We start from the raw sequence: 20979 nt of genomic DNA, 5'->3' as shown, positions 1-20979 counted from the left end.
TGTATATATATATGTATTTATATATGCAACTGACTGCAGAAGAAGGTGTAAACACTAGAAAAGTGTTGTGCTAACCTGTACCCGGAAAGAATAGGCAGAGGATACCTGAGATGATCCAGGTTTTAAAAGGAAACCAGGTATTCCCAGGCAAAATCACAGGCATTTAAAAATTCATTGTGGTTACTTGGGTAAGAGGGTGAACAAGAAACAGGGAAGGATAAGAGAGAGAAGACCAAGAAGGAAGCCTAGGTACAGACCATGATGTTCCTGTAAACTACGCTGTGAGTTTTTTACATCATCCTCTAAATTTGTATTTCTCTTGCTAAAGCACACTGTACTTTAGGGGATGAATTTAAAGCTTCATGAAAGTCACAACAGTGATTGTAGAATCATCTTGGACTGTCAAGTTTCCCTATGGGTGTATATGTATTGTGTTGTAGAATGTGTTATATATTAATGAGGATAAAATATGATGCAAAATCCAAGATTTGCATGAATTTAAAGTGTCAAATTTGAAAAAAAAAAAAGCCTTCCTTGTAGGTGTCTTGTCAAATCCTCCTGATGTCTAAGATCATAAATTCTTTATCCTCATTAGTTAGGATTGCTCTAATAGATTAGTTTGGGAAATACGGATGAGGGGTGGAAAGAAATTGAAGTCTGAAATTGTTAGCTATTTCATCACATTTGTCTTTTAGAAATACAAGCTCATGGCAGTGTGACGTTCAGGTTGATAAGGGGAAGCTGGGATCAGAAGACACAGAGACATATTTAAGAATAGTAACCTAGAGAGGGACAGGGTGATTGATTCCCCTGTGTGCAGGAATGTGACCCATGTTTCTCCAACTTCACCAGAAATTTAGAAGAGTATCATGTTAATATTATAAATTAATATTTCATTATTTCTTTCCTCCTTCCAGTCTTTGGGAACTTGAGGACTGTAGGAATCTCCACAAAGTGTATTTGTCACAAGACAAACAGGTTCCCTCAGTGTGACTAAACTTAAACAGGTTTCTTCCTGAGGTGCTTCTCTTGTTACCTCTTTACAGGATCTAAATGATCTAACCACAGAAGTCCCTCCCCTTCATTTTCTTAGAGAATTTACTTCAGAACCCAATAATTATAAATTCTTTCTTTGCCTCTTTGGGGTATAAATATCTTTAAAAGCCTCTTGTTCATTTAGGAACCCAAGACTATCTTTCTCAAGGACCTGGGAGCCATCCCTTTGAAGTGTAAGGAAGATAGCATCTGTATCTCCCAGTCTCTGTAGGAGGGTAGGAGACTAACTTTGGTATGCACCTTGATCCAAGTTGTAATACTACCTCCTAACTTGAAGATTGAAAAACAAATCTAATTTTCTTTTTGTTAAGGCTAAATAGCAAATGCATATGACCTATGAGCTCTCTCACCCCAGCTCTTAAAAACTCTCAACCATTGTTACAATGGAGTCAAACTCAGACTGATTTTTGGCTTCTCTCCTTCATTGCAATAGCCTTCAATAAAACCTTTCTTGATTGTTTAACTTTTTTTCTGGTTAAACTTTTGCTTTGACAATAGGGTTCTCAATTTCCACAAAATTAAATTATCTCATTAAAAAAACTAATATATTTAAGGTTTAAAAAGTTTTCATTCACTCACATAATTCTTTTTAATATTCACTTTTTTTCTCAGCTTACCCTGAAGTTCTAGTGTCAGGTGTTCACTAAATATTTCATTTTGTCAGTGATAATAGTGATATTTTCTATTTAGTCCAGTACGTTGATTCCTATTAGATTAATTTGATGTAGGTTTTCTTCTTTCTAAATTCATGTTACTGTTTTACAGAATTTTTTTAAAAAAAGAAGGAATGTTTTCATTCAAATAATTTGCTAATAATTTGCATTGTGTCAATGTCAATTTTCTATTATTGTTATAAATTGGTAAGAAAATTAGCTGTCATAAGTGATAAAAATCAATTCAGTGTCAGTTGAGGCTATGATTTTCAACTGTTGGGAAATTAACAAGCAATCTAAGTGGTATAATAAGAAAGGTCAGCTTTAGCAACACAAGTTCTAGGTGGAGGATGAATGAAAATATGAACTGGACAACAGTTTAAAGAAAATGCTAAGACTATATAGTTAATGGACATTTATTTCTTTTCTTTCCATATAGGCTTACGTTGTAAAATTACTAGAAAAAAAAGCAATTCATCACCCTGGCACCATAATATTATATCTACAAAGATCATGAGTAGATTGAAATGCATCTACCCATTACCCATGGCTTTATTAGTAAATAGCACTCGATAACTGTACCTTATAAAGAACATTTAGGGCCAGGCTCAGTGGCCCATGTCTGTAATTCCTGCGCTTTGGGAGGCCAAAGTGGGTGGATCTCCTGAAGTCAGGATTTCGACATCAGCCTGACCGATATGGCGAAGCCCTGTCTCTACTAAAAATACAAAAATTAGCCTGGCATGGTGGTGTGTGCCTGTAATTCCAGCTACTCAGGAGGCTGAGACTGGATAATTTCTTGAACCCGGGAGGCAGAGGTTGCAGTGATCCGAGACCGCACCACTGCACTACAGTCTGGGAGACAGAGCGAGATTCCCTCTCCAAAACAAACAAACAAACAAATAACATTCAGCCCTCAGGGACATACATCAGGATGTTATTGATTCACCAATATTTTCTTTTCGTTCCTTTTTTATTTCCTTTCACCTAACATTTGATCTGCATTTCAGTAACCTGAAATATCTGCACCATCTCTAGACTCTCTAGCAAAAGATAAATTAGTTCACATCTAAAGAGATTTTGCATGCCTACAAACTCAGAAGAGATTAGTGTCCTTTTAGTAATTCTAAGAGAAGTTACTACAGTTTGTAGCAAGGTGAAATAAATGGGTTCTGCTAGTAATATATGTGGCATTCTTATCTAATAAATTTGGTTTCAGATGTCATCCTAAGTGGATTAAAGGCTTGTGCAAATTTAAGAATTACGACTTGATACATGCCTGTCTTGTTAACACTTAACATTTTTTTTCCTATTTTCCAAAGGTACGCAATGTGAAATTGATATAGATGAATGTGCTTCACATCCCTGCAAAAATGGAGCCACCTGCATTGACCAGCCTGGTAATTACTTCTGCCAGCGTGTGCCTCCATTTAAAGGTAATGAACACCAAGGGATAAGGAAAAGCAAACATAATGAACTTTAAAAAGCACTTCTGTCTCTTGTCTGAACTCATTTCAGTCTTCCAACAACATTATTAGTCCTTCATTTTCTTAAAGTCAGCTTCTAAAGTGACCAACCAATTATTCCTTAGGCAGAAACTAGAGTGAAATTAGTTTTGTTTACATACACACTAAAATAGTTGAGTTTCTTATTTTTCTATTTGAAAGGTCACCAATGAAACCAAAAGATACAATAAAAAAGTAAGGAAGGAATATATTACCAGCCTAGCATGTTATATTTGAAATATTCTTCTGTATTATTTAATTTCTTATGAAATTGTCAAGTTTTCTCTTTTTCTTTCTAAACTAATCATCTGTTTAATTTTTCAGTGTTCAACTTTGATGGTAATTCTTCAACTTCAGTTCAGGAATTGTATTTTTTCTCCATAAACTAAACAGATCCTTGCTTTGCCTTATAAATATGTTAATATATTATTGCAACTAGTATATAGATACTAATTCATTGAGTACTTCCTTGAACTTTAGTATCTCTTTCTAAGCTAAGAAATTTGAAACTGTTCAACTAAATAAAATTAATTTAGATTTTTTTAATGTTATACCTATTTACCTTAAAAAAGTATCTTATAATTACTTATGAAAAATGTAAGATTGTATGCCTCACTTCAAATATTTTTACATCCATTTAAACACATTAAGTTATAACTTTCTCACTGTTAAATGACAATAAGAATATATCTAGCTCATTTAGTTGAATGTAATTTAAATGAGAAATGTTATTTAAATACCACAATGTCTGCCAAAAATTAATAATAATTGTTTAATTATAATTTCCAACAATGTTCTAACAAATATGTAATATTTATATAATAGACACTATTTTATCATGCTTGGGTAGGTGGGATATCAATTCATACTTATTTAATCATACATCTTTAAAGATACAGAGGGAATGGCCTAAGTAATCTCGGTAAAAATATTAGACTTCATTTTTTATTTTTTGAGAGAGGATCTCACTCTGTCAGCAAGGTTGGGGTGCAGTGGTGCTATCATATCTCACTGCAGCCTCTGCGTCCTGGGCTTAAGTGATCCTCCCCTTAGTCCCCTGAGTAGATAGGACTACAGGTGCATGCCAGCATATCAGGGTAGTTTTTGTATTTTTGTAGAGACAGGGTTTCACCGTGTTGCCCAGGCTGGTAGACTTCATTTAAAAAATAGCTGTTTTTCTAGTGCCCAGATTTTGGATTTTCATACATTCTTCAATTTAAAAAATCAAATCTCCTTAGAGATCTAGCTAATTTTAGGACTAAAGCATGGAATATAGCATGAATAATATTGTAATGCCAGAAAATGTGGAAGTACTTAAACACAAAATTCTGAGATTAAGTCAAAGAGAGCCAATGGAAGGAGCTCCCAATGATCAAAGCTAGAATGATTTGAGCACCAAAATAAAGGAATATTGGCTGGTACCCAAAATATAAATATGTAAGAGTCCATACTAATGGAAATGTATGATTGAATGAATAAATGAGAAGTAATAGACGCACCTTTTTGTACAATAATCCCAAATAATTTATGTAGGTACTTTGAACTTAATGAAGTGGAACAAAACTCCCCACCCCTTAAATTTGGACAGCAGATAGTGAGTGGCTTTCAAAGAGTATGGCATGTAAAAAGGGGGTCGTGGAGGGAAGAGCAGCTTTACAGTGGAGAAGTCTGACAATTGCTACCTGAGCTACAGGATCAAGGTTAACATCAACATACACAGCCGTGTTAATAACCTAAACTTTTGATATGAAATGATGAGAATGGCACTTTTTGTCTCTCATCTTCCTTTCAAAAGTACATTTTCTGAGTCTGGTCATCAAAAAATTATCAGACAAATCCCAATCGACAGACATTCTAAAAAATACTTGACTAGAATTTCTCAAATCTGTTAAGGTCATCAAAAGCAAGAAAAGTCTGAGAAACTTTCAAAGCCAAGAGAAGCCTAAGGAAATATTATTTCTAAAAGTAATATGATATCTTGGAAGAGATATTGGAACGGAAAAAAAGACATCAGCTTAAAACTAAGGAAATACAAATAAAGTACAGACATTAGCTAATAACATCAATATTGGTTCATTTGTTGTGACAAATGTACCATAGTAGCATAGGATATTAATACAGGGGAAACTTGTTGTGGAGTATACAGGACCTCTCTGTACTATCCTTGCAACTATTCTGTAAATCTACAACTACTCTAAAACAAAAGTTTAATTTACAAATAAACAATTGCAAATAATTTCTGATTCAAAATATTTTACATTAGGCTGGACATAGTGGCTCACACCTGTAGCCCCTGCACATTGAGAGGTTGAGGCAAAAGGATTGCTTGAAGCCAGAAGTTCTAGACCAGCCTGGCCAACATAGCAAATCCCTGTCTCTAAAAAATAGAAAGGAAAAATGAGCCAGTTGTGGTGGCATGCTTGTGGTCCTAGCTACTCAGGAAGCTGAAGCAGGAGGATTGGTTGACCCCATAAGGTTGAGGCTTCTGTGAATTATTATTGTGCCACTGCAGCCCAGCCGGAGTGACAAAGTGAGACCCCATCTATACAATAAACAAATAAAAAACCGTAACAAAAGAAAACCTAAAACCAAAACCAAACCAAAATATTTTCCATTACAACAAAACAGAATTTGGAAAGCATGAATAGAAATGTTAGGTAATCATAAATATTTTAACCTTCATATACTAAATACTAAATATTTTAATCTATGAATTATAATGAAAAGGATTTTTCAGTTAATGGTAGTGCCTTAGCTTTATATGCTACATTAACATGTTCAATGGAACTGTACATACATAAAACAAAAAAGCAAAAACGAGGTTAAATTATTTTAAAATGCACGTACCTCATAATGTATAATATTTTTCTGGTAATCACATCACATAAATTTATACTGTAGACACCCTATCCTAGACATAAATACATTCTAATTCAGTTTATATTCTTATACATCTTTCAGCTGGAAACATGTCTGGTATATCAGAAGATGGCTACGTGTTTATCTTTTTCTTTTGCTCCTAGGCACAGGCTTAATTATCTTGTATACAGATGAGACCACGTGAATGAATTCTGACCAACAGAAAATCAATAGTAGTTTTTATCTTGCAATGTGGTTCATAAAAATATCTCACAGTTTTTAACTTTTTCATTTCTTCTACATTCTTCTTGGAGTTGCCTGAAAAACTAGAGAAAAGCCAGAAGATGGAAGAGTATAGGTCCCTAATTCTTACATAAAAAGATGTTCATGGACCAGGAATACCCCTATTATACTGAGAGATAAACAAATTAATTCATGAGTTGTTATTGTGCTACACCACTAAGGTTAAGGTACTTTGTTCTTTACAGCAACCAGCATTGTTAAGAATTAACCTTTGAATGCTAATAGGAAAGATTTTCCTTGAATACCTCACTAGAATTGAATTTTTTATTGTTATGAATAAATACAATTTTTGAAAAAGTGTATATATAATCCATTTATGAATTCAGTTTCTATGAAAAAAGCACAAATAATTTCTATTTGTAAAACTTAGTAACTCTTTGTTTTCTGATTAAATTCGCTCTGAGCCTGTTAGTGATTCCACAGTCTTTTTCCCAAAGAAAGAAAAATAGTACACATAAACAATGTAACTCCAGAATGACACATTAAAATCACAAGATTAAGTTGGTAAATTTTTAGTTGATTCACTAATTTGATAACTTTACTTGTTTGGAATTCAATAGATACAGGTTAGCAAAATATGTCCTGTGGGAGACTATCCAGGCCTTTACCTGTTTTGTGCCTCTCAAAAACACTACTATACTCATTCATTTATGTATGGTGGATGGCTGCTTCAGACGCAAGTACAGAGTATACATTCTCTTTGCTTGCAAATCCTAAATTATTTACTATCTGGTTCTCTATAGAAAACATTTGCTGGCCCCTGGTGTAGAAAATGATCAAACTATAACCTATAACCTATTTTTTGATCTAATTGTGGCTTTCTGTTGATATAGTCCAAGTTTTGTCTATTAGATGCTTATTTGCACGAACATATATTTTGATAAAATGATGTCTATCTTTTTTATATAAGAAGTAGATGACTACTATTGTACTAGGTTAGATTCATAACTGTTTCATTTTGAGTAAAATTTGTAGCATAATAATAATACATAACTTTATGAGTTTATGCAATTATGAATTTGTTTGAAAATGTAAAGAATATATACAGTGACTGTTTAGCAAATACATGAAATTGTAAGATATGGCACCTTGAGTGTTTTTCTGAGAATTTGAGTGTTTTTCTGAGAATTTACCCTAGTTCGAACATTTTGCCATTTATAGAAGTTACGTTTTATTACCAGTTATAACTTTTTAAAGCACATACTGGAAAAAGGTATTTGTCCAAAAAGGAGATTGTGATTATATAGTCCATTTATGGGAACAATAGAAAACAATTAGAAAAATCTTGGTGTAATTACTTCTGCAGAGCTGAATAATGCAGTGTTTTTATGCATGTTAGTTTCTAGTACTAAAATTACAGATCCTCCAAAAATAGCATAGCTTTCATACAAAATGTTATTAATGCTGTATATTTTTTGATATCTGTAGAATCTTTTTTCTTCATTTTTTAAAAAGCAAATAAATGTGGAAAATAAATCCCTTAATACAATTCTTTTTCCATGAAGTGTTCATCCACTGGCGTAAGTGGTTGGCTTTGATTTAATCTGGCTCCCTTTCAAATTCTAGTCTTAGGAACTGAACTTAGCAAATAAATTTCAAATACATATTTCTTTTTGAAGGAAAGGGTATTATTTTGTTTTCTGTTACTGTGGACTTAATTTTTCTTCAGAAATGAACAAAAATTTTAATATGTAAAAATGAGTTTTCACTTTCCCTGATATAATTATTATAATATACCTGAACAAAACCTCATGCTTTTCATGTAGCAAAGCAGGATCCAGACTGCATACATATTTTCCATGTTCGGATACCACAATTTTCTATTTTAATTAAAACAAAAAGATATGAGGAAGTCATTCCTAATAAGCACTGTTGTCATTAACGTGTCTATTGTCATGGCCAATGATGGCTTTCTGAGGCACTCTTTATTAAAAGCCCTCTATGCCCAGCACTTCCAAAAATGAATTGTGTATAAATTTGTCTTGATATACAAAATGTATTAAGTAGGGGATTTTATGTTTTGAGTGTAAAGTAAATGAAATAAAATACTGCCTCAAAGTATAAATTTTCTTTCTACATAAGAAAAGTAATTATTAAGCACATACATAAATGCACACACACATAAAAACACACACACCTGGGATTAAGCACACTTACTCATCTTTCCCCCAGAACTAAATGGGGTTGGGTATGTGAAAAATGCTATTTTTTCACATAGTTATAACTATTTCCTTAAAATATATTATAATCAGTGCTAACCAATAAGGCAACCCTTACCCAATCAGCAGTTTTAAATTCTAAAACTAATGTCCATGAAATATAATGGAAGTAAAGAGAAGATAACTGCCTACCATGTAAATGTTGTTCCTGACAAAATTGAGGCAGTGTCTTACTTACCAATGAAGTATTTAAAGAAGCAAAGTGCATTTCAGGAATAGGGCTGCTTTCTTAGTGGGTAGAAAAGACCACAATACTCAAATTGCCTATTAATATTAATATTGCCTATTAATATATCAGTGATACTGTAATCTGTATGAAGTTAATGCTAGTACCTACAGAAAGGTATGATTCAACTCTCTGGTTCTATGACTTTATCTTTTTTTAGATTCCACACATAAGTGGGATCATGCGGTATTTGTCTCTTTGTGCCTGGCTTAACATGATATCCTCCAGGTTCATCCAAGAGGAGGTATTGGTAAAAGGATACAAAATTTCAGTTAGGAGAATTTATTTAATTCAAGATGCCCTGTACAACATGATGACTATAGTTTAAAACAATGTATTATATACTTAAAAATTACTTACAGATTAGATTTTGTGTTCTCACCACCTCAAAATGTGTGTGAGGTAATACATGTGTTCATTAACTTGATTTAGCCATTCCATAATGTATACATGTATCAAAACATCACATTGAATGCTACATATATACATTTTTAATTTGTCAATTTAAAAATAAAGTATGATGCACAATTCAGATTTTTAAATGTGAATTTACTGGCATCAAACTAAATTGTTGATGACTTTATAATTCATAAAATGAAACCTGCACATATTGAATTTCATTAAATGAAGGAGTTCTGGGGGAAAATAATGTTGCATATATCACTGTTAAAACAATCGTCCTTATATTTCTGTCATATATTGATGCTGAGAAATAAGTTGTTACTCTTTTGTTCTAAAATAGAAAAGTTTTCGGTAGCTAATGCAAAAAAGATAAGGCTTTGTCATAAATTATTTCTTGATTCTCAAGAAAGTAAGTACTTAAGAATGTCATTCTGATAAAGCTACGTATAGACAAGTAAAATGAAAATAATGTTTGAGCAAAGCAAATGTCTTATCTGCTAGAGATTTAAAGACACATGTCTCTAAATGTGTAGTAATTAATATAAAAAGCTGAAATGGTAATTAGCCATTAAACATGTTTACAAAAGAAAGTAAACAAAGAAGAACAAAACTCAGCAAAATAAAAATGCTTAAGTGTGTTGAAAGCCAGAGTAATAATGCTGTTTTCTGGATAGGGACACTCTGTTATGGGAACTTGTAATTAGAAAGCAGATTTAAGTATATATTTTTAAGTGCTTGTGAAGTGAAAAAGACTGGAGTGCAGATAATAGAGCAATTAGTTTTTCAGCCTTCACAGGCCATATTCAGTCATTCTTGTGTCAAGCTACAATGGGGATCTACAGATGCTGTAATTAAATGCTCCAGTCTACTCAATCTACAGCTATACTAAAGATTCTTGGAGTATAAAATATTTTGGCTGGGCTACCCAAACAACCATCTCTAATGTTCTGGAAATGTATTAAAGTCTTGACTTTAATAAAGTCCAGATCAATTTAGAATATTAACCAAAAGTCAATTAAATTTCTTTAATGAAAATGACAATATGAGTATTATTTTGGAGGAGTGGTCAAATAAATTGAATGAACTGTAAAATACTGAGTCCATAATAAGTTATTAATCCAATAGAAAAAAATAAACGATTCGTTAAATAGTTGAAGTTAATTTTGTCTTTCATTTGTTCTGTCTAGCAATTAAACAGTAAATATGGAGCAAATATTGGTTTTTATTAGCAGTATTGTGTTCTTCTTCCTGGTGATTAAATCCTTACCTTTAGTTCGTTGTAAGTGCTAACATGCTAAGGTTATTTTGGCAGCAAGCATATAGGGAACCTGAGTGAAAGATGTAAATATTTCCATCTACCATTTAAAACAAAATATTTTTTTGCTTCTTTTATTCCTTTCTCTTATTTTTATTTTAGATTCAAAGCTCTTTAATATCTTGGCCAAACATGTATTTAATTCTACTATTTTAATTTTATTTCATGTTAATGGACCAGACCTATTATTCCTTCTTCCTTTATAACCTATTGACTGTTCCATTTGGGTAGGTAATTATATTTGACTATATTTTCTGTAAAGTTAGCATATCAAGTGAAAAAGTACTGTAATTGACCATAAGTATAAACATATTATATGGTTTTATCAACAAGTTAATGTATGGCCCATCCCAGCTGAGTTACCTATTATGTGCAACAATAGGATGACAGGTCTGGTAAACTTAGAGAAATGTTTAACTATACCGCACGTTTTATACTAATCATTTCTATTTGCATTGTCAAAAGGAGAAAATGTACTCCTGACACTCTAACAATGAGACAAAATTATAATTAAGTTAAAAATCACAGAGAAGGGTTGTTTGCATTGAATTCATAATGGTCTGAAAGCTTTGAAAAATTGGAAAGTAATAACAATGCTATTGTTTTCTAAATGGGTACCTTTCTTCATTTCCAGCACAATACTCACCCTTAAACTGTGATATTATTCAGCACTCTGTCCTCAACTTTTAAACTTTTTCACTATATATGCTTTTCAGGTTGTTCAAATCTATTCAAATGTGTCAACTACCTATTTCCCAGCATGTGAAAAATGGTCTTTTCCCTTTAAATTGAAAGAAGTATATATTGATAAGTGCTAAACTGCCATGCATATCCTCGTATTATACATGTTCCTGGAATAAATTTAAATAAAATAGGGAGCAGAGGCAACAGAAACTGTGGGAATTCAAAGACCTCAAAGACATTCAGTTTAGCTAAAATTACTCTGAGAACATGAAGCTGGAGTTTTCAACAGAATTCAAACCAGAACTGTCACCCAAGGAATATTAGGGGCAATGCGAAGTCATTAATCTGGGGAAAATTAAACATAAATTTGGGGAGATTATTCTAAATTATAAAGTAGAATTTGATTTTTTTCTTCTTTTGAATTAATTTTCTTTTGTGTATTTGAGATTTACAACATGATTTATGGGATACATATAGATAGTAAAATGGTTACTATAGCGAAGCAGATTAACACATCTATCATCTCATGTGGTTACTTTTCTTTTTGTGACAAGGCACCTAAAATCTACTTATGGCACACTGGAAAGAAAAAATTAACTGCTTGCAGAAATCAAGCTGTGGTCTATTGTAGAGGTATGGAAACAGGGCTTGAGTTAGGTAATTGGATAATTTCAGGAGATATTTAGGTTACAGACAAAATAGGTTAGAATGTTGTGGTGTTCAGATGTGTAAAGTAAGAAAAAAAGAAAATGATGTTCAGTTTCCTAGGTCGGATAAATGGATTGTTGCTTTAGGGCAACAGGAGTGGAAGAAGCACATTTAATGAAGAGGGAGATCAGGAGAGCTTCAAGCATACTGAATCTGTCAGATTGTAAATTATTAAAATCAAGGTTTCCTTTAAATAATCCTAGTATGTGCATCTGAAGCATAGGAGAAAGTTCGTATATATGGAATGGTCAAGTTTTTTCATAGGATTGTTTACTAAGAAATACTAAAATATAAAGGCTGGATCGGGAAAGGAACACACAATGAGAAGCCAAGGATGAACACAAAAGATGGGAGAGTTCCAATTAGGAAGAAGTAGTAAGAAAGTCCTAAATAGGATTGGACAGTCCAATGTGATTTGGTGTGAAAATGATCCAGAAAACTATTACTAAAGTGGCCTTGGTAACCTTCACAAGAAGAGTTTCAGTGGAGTTTAGTCATTGATGATGATATATTTGGGACTGTACAGATGAAATGAAAAAGTGGCAATAGTAAAACTAGATTCCTTCTTGAAAATATTTGGTAGAAAAGTGGTAAGGAGAAACGAGGCTAAATAGGGGGAACGTGAGACAAAAGCAAGATTTGTTTATCAAAATGTTATGGGGCTTAAGAGACTATGGCTATCTTCCATTAACCCTTTCAGATCTACTCAGTGTCCAAGAAGCTACACTACATGACCTGTATTTTCCATGCTTTCTTTTGAGTTTGGCAAATGGGAGCCCCAATATGAAATAAGAGGAAAGGAAGAGACAGATGCAAATACATTTATCACCTCATTTCCCTCTGTGTTTTGCCTCAAGCTGGCTGTGCCCCTCCACTGATCAGGTTATCTTCCCTAAGGCAGTGGTCTCCACACAGCTCCTCTGCCTTAGGTTCTAGCACCATCCACTCAGCTACCTCCACTCAGCTCCTGGGTGGCAGAAAAGACCTCATTCTATTTCTGGTGGTTTTCACATGCTCTGCCGCGCTTTGTAAGTAGTCCCTTATTAAATTCCCCACACATTTCTGAGTTCAATTGCATCATCTCTTGCCTGCTAGGATCCAATCACACTTAGTAATCCTAATGTGTGCATAGGAAGATGTTAGACCAGAAGTAGAAACTACATCTTCAGGAGGTAGAGAAGATAATTAACAGAGAGGGCAGTGGAATGTGGTATGATGGTAATCTACAAATCTGGTGATAACATTAAATGTCATCTTAAATATAAATGGTCATAGATTTAAATGTGAAACATATAATCATAAATCTTTTAGAACAAAACATAAGAGAAAATATTTGGGACTTAGAGCTATTCAAAGAATTCTTAGATTTGAAACAAAAAACAGGATCCAGAAATGGAAAAATTAATATATTGGACTTTGTCAAGATCAACAGTGATGAATCTGTCGTTCTTTGGTAATAAAGTAACCAAATACAAAGTATGGATGGAGATATAGGTAAGACTAGAGGTTTTACTGGTAGAAATTTGAGGGAGTTATTTGATGAAATCCATGTTCTCTGGAATTTGGAGGTATGGCTATATTCTGTGAGTGACTAGAAAAATAACAATTTATAATTCAAGGAAAGTATATTAGTCTATTCTCAAAATGCTATAAAGAATTACCTGAGACTGGGTAGTTTATAAAAAAAAAAAAAAGAGGTTTAATTGACTCATAGTTCCACAGGCTGTACAGGAGGGATGGCTGCAGAGGCCTCAGAAAACTTAGAATCACAGCAGAAGGTGAAGGGGAAGCAAGCACAACTTCACATTGCATGGCGAGAGGATAGAGAGAGTGGGGCAGGGGCGAAGGTGCCACACAGTTTTAAATGACCAGATCTCCCATGAACTCAAAACGAGAGCTCACTTATCACAAAGGGGTGATGCAAGCCATTTATGGGGCATCTGCCCCCATAACACAAACACCTTCCACCAGGTTCCTCCCCAACTTTGAGAATTCAACATGAGTTTTGGGTGGGAACACATAGCCAAACCATATCAGAGAGTATAAAACTTTTCACATTTAAATGAATATACATTTTCCTGTATGCTGGTGATAGTGTCTATTTCACTTGAAAATGATTTTCCTAACCACATTTTTCTTTAGGAGTTGCTAGTTTGACTAGAGTTAATATCTACCCTCAACCACATCAAAAATTATTCTTGGAATCTTGAATGAAGAATTTGGGAAAATGTTGCTCAGACTTTATTTGACATTGACCATATGAAACATGAATTTACAATTACTGGCAAAAGGAAGTCCTCAAGTTGGAAGAAAAAAGTTCATAGAAGGATAGAATCATAATAATAATAAGGAAAGCTATAAAAAGACAAACAGATATGGCAAAGTTATAGCCCTAATGTACCTGAGCTGAATGCACTTCTACTCTCACGATTTGCTGCTTGAGCTAATAAATTTATCACTGTACCAATGTTGATTCTACTGAGGTTCTGTCTCTTTTCCCTGGAAGAGTCTTCCATTATAAAAATTTAGGCACTATTGAAGTCCAGTTCACACATTTCTTGACATCAGTCTTCAAACTTGTGATTTTTCTCTATTGGTGCTCTGTAGCCTAAGAGGAGCTGCATAGAATTAAAAAGTTGGAGTAGTCCAGAATTGAGGAAATAAAGAGAAATTAATAGGTTCTTTGTGTCAATGAATAACCAGGGGAATGTAATCCCACCTCTTGAGTCTGAAGTTTTATTGATATAGAAAAAAACTGTTGCTTAAGAGAGACAAAAGGAATATGATGCAATCATAATGAAACAGGTTTTAATGAAGCAATAAGGTAAAAGTATATTCAATAAATAATATAAGAAAGGTTGTTAATAACAAAAGGGTGAGTTTGTTTGCAGTGCTATAACAAATCTACCAACTACATCCCTAGCTGTTTAACCCTAATTGTTAAATTCTAAGCACATCTACATCTACCAGCTACATCCCTAGCCATTCTACAGCTGTTCTTGAGCCAAACCCTCTAGGACAATTAAACCTCTTAGCAAATATTTCAGAGTCCATATCTTAAATTCCGTAGACTAAGTGGCTTATAAACAACAAACATATTTGTCATGGTTCTCGAGGCTGCAAAGTCGAGCATCAAGGCACAAACAGTTTTGGTGTCTGGTACCAGCTCACTTCCTCATATGTGGTTATCTTCTCACTGTAACCTCACATGGCAGAAGGGATGAAGGATCTCTTCTATAAGGAGTGTAGTCTCTTTTATAAGGACTCGAATTTCTTATACACCTCAGAAATTATTCAAGAGGTTTTCCCTCTCAGAATGTCATCATGCCCCAAAGACTCCATCTCCAAAACTTTCACATTGGAAATCAGATTTCAACATAAAAATTTGGGGCTGTGGAGTGTTACAAGCATTCAGACTATAGCAGGATACAATGGCAAGATTTTGGAAAACTATCACAGTGGGAGGTTGATTCAAGTGAGAAGCGCAGAGTTAAATGGAAATAAATGATTTAGAAAACATTGCACTATGAAAATTGTATTTTGTCAAAGATCAGAGTGTTCAGAAATCTAAGATATTGTGGACTTAGGAGAGCACACACACAAAAAGGCAAACAGTAATCCTGGAGGCTTCTGGCAATGGTGGAATAGCATATAGACAAACCATTCTTCAGATGACAATTGTGAACTCTAAACAGATCATGAAAACAACTGTTTTAAGGCACTAAAGAGTTACCAGAAGCAGACAGAAATTAAAGAGGAGTCAAGATTTGAAAGAAAGAAGCTCTGCTGAGTAAAATGTGTATTTCTATTGCTTTTCACCTGAGGGCTACCTTCAGTCTGATATGTATGGGCAGTGAAAACAATAGGAGAAAGCTGCAATTTTAAGTGTAGAAGAGTCACAGGACAATTTGAGGCTCCCAGAATGGCAGAAAAGTGAAGGGGCTGGGGAATTCAAGAAAGGACACCACATAAGGAAGGGTACCAAAATACAAATTGCACAAATCCTTTGTTAATGCCTGAATGACACACCCATAGGGAATCTCAATTTTCCCCAGTGAAAGCAACCACTGAAAGTATGAGGAGCTGAGTGGTTGTGGCTGCTTCCAAACACATTGAGGTGGGATATGGCATTTGAGTTCAGATGTGATAACATCATTCTGTAATAAATAACATCATTGCTTAAAGGAAGAAAACAGAATCCAGAGACAATGCAACATATCAGCACGATGTCAAGAATATAATTATTACTAGAGAGACTTCATCCTCAGAATATTTTCACTATAGTAAAATTACTAGAAGAAAATATAGGGGAAAATCTCCACAAAATTGGATTGGGCAAGGAGATTTTGTATATGACTCCAAAAGCACAGGCAACAAAGGCAAAATTAGACAAATGGGATGAAATCAAGGTAAAAAGCTTCTGCATGGCAAAGCAAACAAAATGAGGACAACCCACAGAAAGGAAAACATTATTTTCAAACCATACATATGATAAGGAATTAATATCCATAATATATAAGGAACAAAAACAACTCTATAACAAAAAACACACAACCTGGTTGAAAAATAGGCAAAGGATCTGAACAGACGTTTCTCAAAAGCAGACATAAAAATGGCAAACAGATACATTTAAAAATGCTCAGTATCACTAAGCATGAGGGAAATACAAATATTATAAAAACCACAACAAAATATCACTTTACTCCTCTTAGCATGGCTTTTATTATTATCAAAAGGTGAAAAATAAGTTTTGTTGAGGATGCAGGAAAAAGGGAACTTACACATTGTGAGAATGTAAATTAGTAAAACCATCATGAAAAATGGTATGGAGATTCCTCAAAAAACTAAAAAATATAACTAGCATATGATCAAATAATTCCATTTCTGGGTATGTATGCAAAGGATGTGAAATCTGTATGTTGAAGGGATATTTGCATGCCCACATCATTGCAGCATTATTCACAATAGTCAGGAGATGGAATCAACCTAAGTGTCTGTCAATGGAAGAATGGATAAATAAAATGTCATATATATAATGCATAAGTGAAATATTATTGAAAAAGAACTTTTGTGACAACATTGATTAACCTATAGAGAGAACATTATGTTAAATAAAATAATCCAGACACTGAAAGAAAAGTACCAAATAATCTCACTTACATATGAAATCTAAAAACGTTAAACCCATAGTAGCAGAGAGCAAAATAATGCTTACCAGAGACTGGAGGAGGGGCGCAGGAGGGAATTAGGAATTGTTGATAAAAGGGTACAAAGCTTCAAAAAGAGGCATAAGATTTGAAATCTATTACGTAGCAGTGTAACTACAGTGAATAATAAAGTACTTTAGATTACCATTAACATAATCCATTTAGAGTTCATTTGTACTATGACACACTGATATAAAAATAGTATACCAGTATAGTCCCATTTACTTCATTTGCTGTACTATTGTCATATTTATTACACTTAGTTATGTTATTTATAAGCATCACAATTCACCCTTATAAAATTTGCTTTAAACACTTACTACATGTGTATATTTCAAAATAAGAGTAACTTTCAAATTTCTCCCCATAAAAAATGATAAATGAAGTAATAGATATATTAATTAGCTCAATTTAATCATTGAACTTTGTATACATATATCAAAACATCACATTGTACCCCATGATGTATACAGTTATGATTTAACAAAAAATCACAGTAATTTTAAAATGTAGAATAAAATCAAAAGATATCTAGATTTTCAGGCCATCCCGGTCCTATAGAATCAGAAATTGAATTTTCACATGACCCTCAGGAAATTTAATACACATTCACGTTTACATAGACATAACCGAGGCCAGTGCTTCTCAACAGAAATAAATTAAAATGTTAGCCAAATGTATAGTTTTAAAGTATCTCGTAAACATATATATAATAATTTTAATAAAATACATATTAAGCTAAATAAAATCTTAAAGAATTTCTTCAGCATAAAGGGAAATAGCACCAAGTAGAAACTTACAGAAAGACATGAAGTCTTTGAAAATGAAAAATATGTAGGCACATACACTAGAATATACAAAATTTTTATTTTTTAAAACACATGCAACTGTTTAAGACAAATGTTATAATGCTGAATGGTGGATTTATAAATAATAAGCATAACAAATATGACAATAGTATAGCAAATGGGATAAATTGAACCATACTGGTATAAAATTCTTATATGTGTAGTAGTGCAAATTTAAATGGATTATGCAAAAGGCATTCCAAAGAGCAACAATTAAAAAAAAATTTTTAAAGGGATGGCTATATCAATGAAATAATAAAAATATTTAACCAAAATAAAACAGAAATGAAAGCAAGAAAATTACAACAAAAAACAATAGGCCAAATTACAAAAAGCAAATGGTAAACGTAAATTCAATGATCAAAATAATTCAATGAACTAGACAAAAATCCAACCGAGGTATAGATTATTCATCTGGATAAAAAAATAAAGGCCCAGCTTTATTCAGTCTACAAGAAATGCAGGTAAATATAAAGACATAGATAAGTTGCAAGAAAGACAGATATACTGTTCAAAAAAAGGCATAAAAATGTGATGATCTATATTCATATTAGAACAAATAGATCCCAGACCAGAAGTAAAAATGATTATCATAATACTGAAGGGGTCAGTTGATCAGTAACTCCAGTCAACAAAATGTGGGGCAGCAGAACCATGCATACAATATGCAGATTCACAAGAAATAATAATAGGTTTTTATTTGTTAAGTCTCTAAGTCAGTTGTTTGTTACAGATAGAGACAATTGAAACAGAAATTAGTACCTAGAAGTGAGATGCTACCATAAATAAAACAGTTTTGTGCAATTGAGACTATTTTGGAAAGAGGTTGCAAAAACAGAAAATTTTAATGATGTCTGTAAGATCAGTGAGGAAATTTGTACTGGAGCTGGAGAAATGGAAACTGTGTTATATATTGACCAAATACTGGGATCGCTGTTGCCTGTGCCAATGTGAAAGACAGAAAATATACAGCATGACCTTATTAACTAGGCTAAGATTTCAGGACAAAATGTGGAAGTTACCAAATAGCTTCATTTACTGGCCTATGATAAAACAGGAAATAAGAGATGAGTTGACGATGGGACTGTTTTTAACCAAAATTTAGAAAAAATATTTTTAACACAGGAGTACTGTGTTGGAAAATAAATAAGATTCTTATTTTCAGACTTCCAGCGGGTAAAAAGTTTTCAAAATAAACTCAGAGCCATTATTGAATCCAGGACATTACCAGTAAAAGTAGGGTTCAGGTCAAGATCAAGGGTGCATGGTTTTTAAACCCTTTGTTAAGAATCATCTAAGGCAGGAATGTAGACCCCTCAGGTAGATAAATATATTTTGAAATCGTGAGGACGTATCTTAACTCTTACCTCATGGTAGAGAGAAGATAATTCTGAGACATCTGTGTGTGTGGCAGGAAGCTGGTTAAGAAAATTATTCACCTGCAACATGAGCCACGACTTATGGCTTGCAGAGGAAGGGTCACAGAAGTACTATGGACTGATCTCTGCTATATACCTTTCTTCTTCTCTCCTTTTTTAAGAATGTTTATCTATTGTAGTATTTCTGTCTCTGCTTAACTTTTCATATTGAGAATACGGATGAGCAGATAACTCGTCTTAAATTTGTAAGTCTCTGAATCAAGAAAAACTGTACCCAAAAGTGAAAACAGAGAAACTGTAGTAAAGTAGCCTCATCTACAATTCTGCAATCTACATCCGGACTTAATCTAAATAATGCTATTCTAGATTTTAAGTGAATTCCAATGTGATAAGATATTTATAGGTAGAAAAGAGTTTAATTTCCTTATTGAGCATCTTAGTTATTGTGGCCAGAGATTGAGCTGTGGTACATAATATCTAAAAATGACTACTTATCATCCTGCTTGATCAGCTGGGATTGGTCAAACACTCTTCTGTCCATGTAGTTTTCTGTATGACTAGCTTAGGCTTCCTTACAACATGGCAACCTGGGGGTACTCAAATTTTTTTAGAACATTGGTTCTAAGCTAGAAATGACTTTGCCTTTCCAGGAGACATTTGGCAAAGCCTAGAGACATTTATGGTTGTCAGGACTGGAGGAATAATAGAGGCATCAAGTGAGTATACTATGTGCTAAATTTTTCCTCCAAAAATTCACATTTTAAAGTTCTAACCCTCAGTGAGGTCATATCACAATGTAATGTTATTTGTAAATAAAGTCATCTCAAATATATGTAATTAGTTAAGGAGAAGTCATACTTGAGTAGGATAGGTTTCTAATCTAATATGACTGATGTCCTCATCAAAAAGGAAAATTTAGGCACAGACACACAGGGAGACCTCCATATGAAGATGAAAGCAGTGATTGGGGTGATGCTTCTACAAGCCATCGAATGACAGACATTATCAACAAGGCACTGGAAAACATGGGAGGAACATGGAAGAGATTCTGTCTCATAGTTGTCAGAAGGAATCAACTTTACCAAGACCTTAGTCTTGGATATCTAGCTTTTAGAACTGTGAAACAATAAATTTTTTTTGTTTTCACAACCCATTTTTTGGTGTAGCCTCACAAATACAAGGTAGGGGTCAGGGATTCTGTATACATCTTACAATGAGTAACGAAGTCTCATACAACTAAAAATTATCTGATAAAAGTGTCATTAATGGTTAAGTTGAGAACCTGGTAAGGAGCAACTATTTTAAGAGGAAAGAATCAGAAAGTGCAAGTCTGTTAAGATCCATGGGCCAAAATTGGCAAAGTAACACTTCTGCAAGATTCTATCTTGCAAACATTTCAGAGTCCATCCAGATTCAAAAATGAGGTAATATTTAATTAATTAATTAATTTATTTATTTTCTTGTTTGTCTATTTATCCATTTACTTTTTACTACACTTTGCTATCTAGCAATGATTATTTATATTCCACTTACATGCAAAATACACCCTTTTTTACTAAGATACCAAAAGTCTTCCTCCATCATAGCATAAGACTTAGGTTGAGATTATAAATTA

At 33.4% G+C, this 20979-nt stretch overlaps 1 protein-coding gene across 1 annotated transcript in view; it reads left to right on the top strand.

Moving 5' to 3' along the window:
* Positions 1 to 20979, top strand: part of LOC117978173 (protein eyes shut homolog) — a 441914-nt gene that overhangs the window by 184654 nt on the left and 236281 nt on the right. Inside the window, exon 2 of the mRNA XM_063605341.1 lies at positions 3032 to 3145. Within this exon, the coding sequence (XP_063461411.1) occupies positions 3032 to 3145 (114 nt within the window). The remainder of the gene's footprint in view (positions 1 to 3031; positions 3146 to 20979) is intronic.

This window comes from Pan paniscus, chromosome 5, assembly GCF_029289425.2.
Source record: "Pan paniscus chromosome 5, NHGRI_mPanPan1-v2.0_pri, whole genome shotgun sequence".
Classification (NCBI taxonomy): domain Eukaryota; kingdom Metazoa; phylum Chordata; class Mammalia; order Primates; family Hominidae; genus Pan; species Pan paniscus.
Note: the sequence above shows the minus strand (reverse complement) of the source record. Positions and strands in the feature narration are given on the sequence as shown.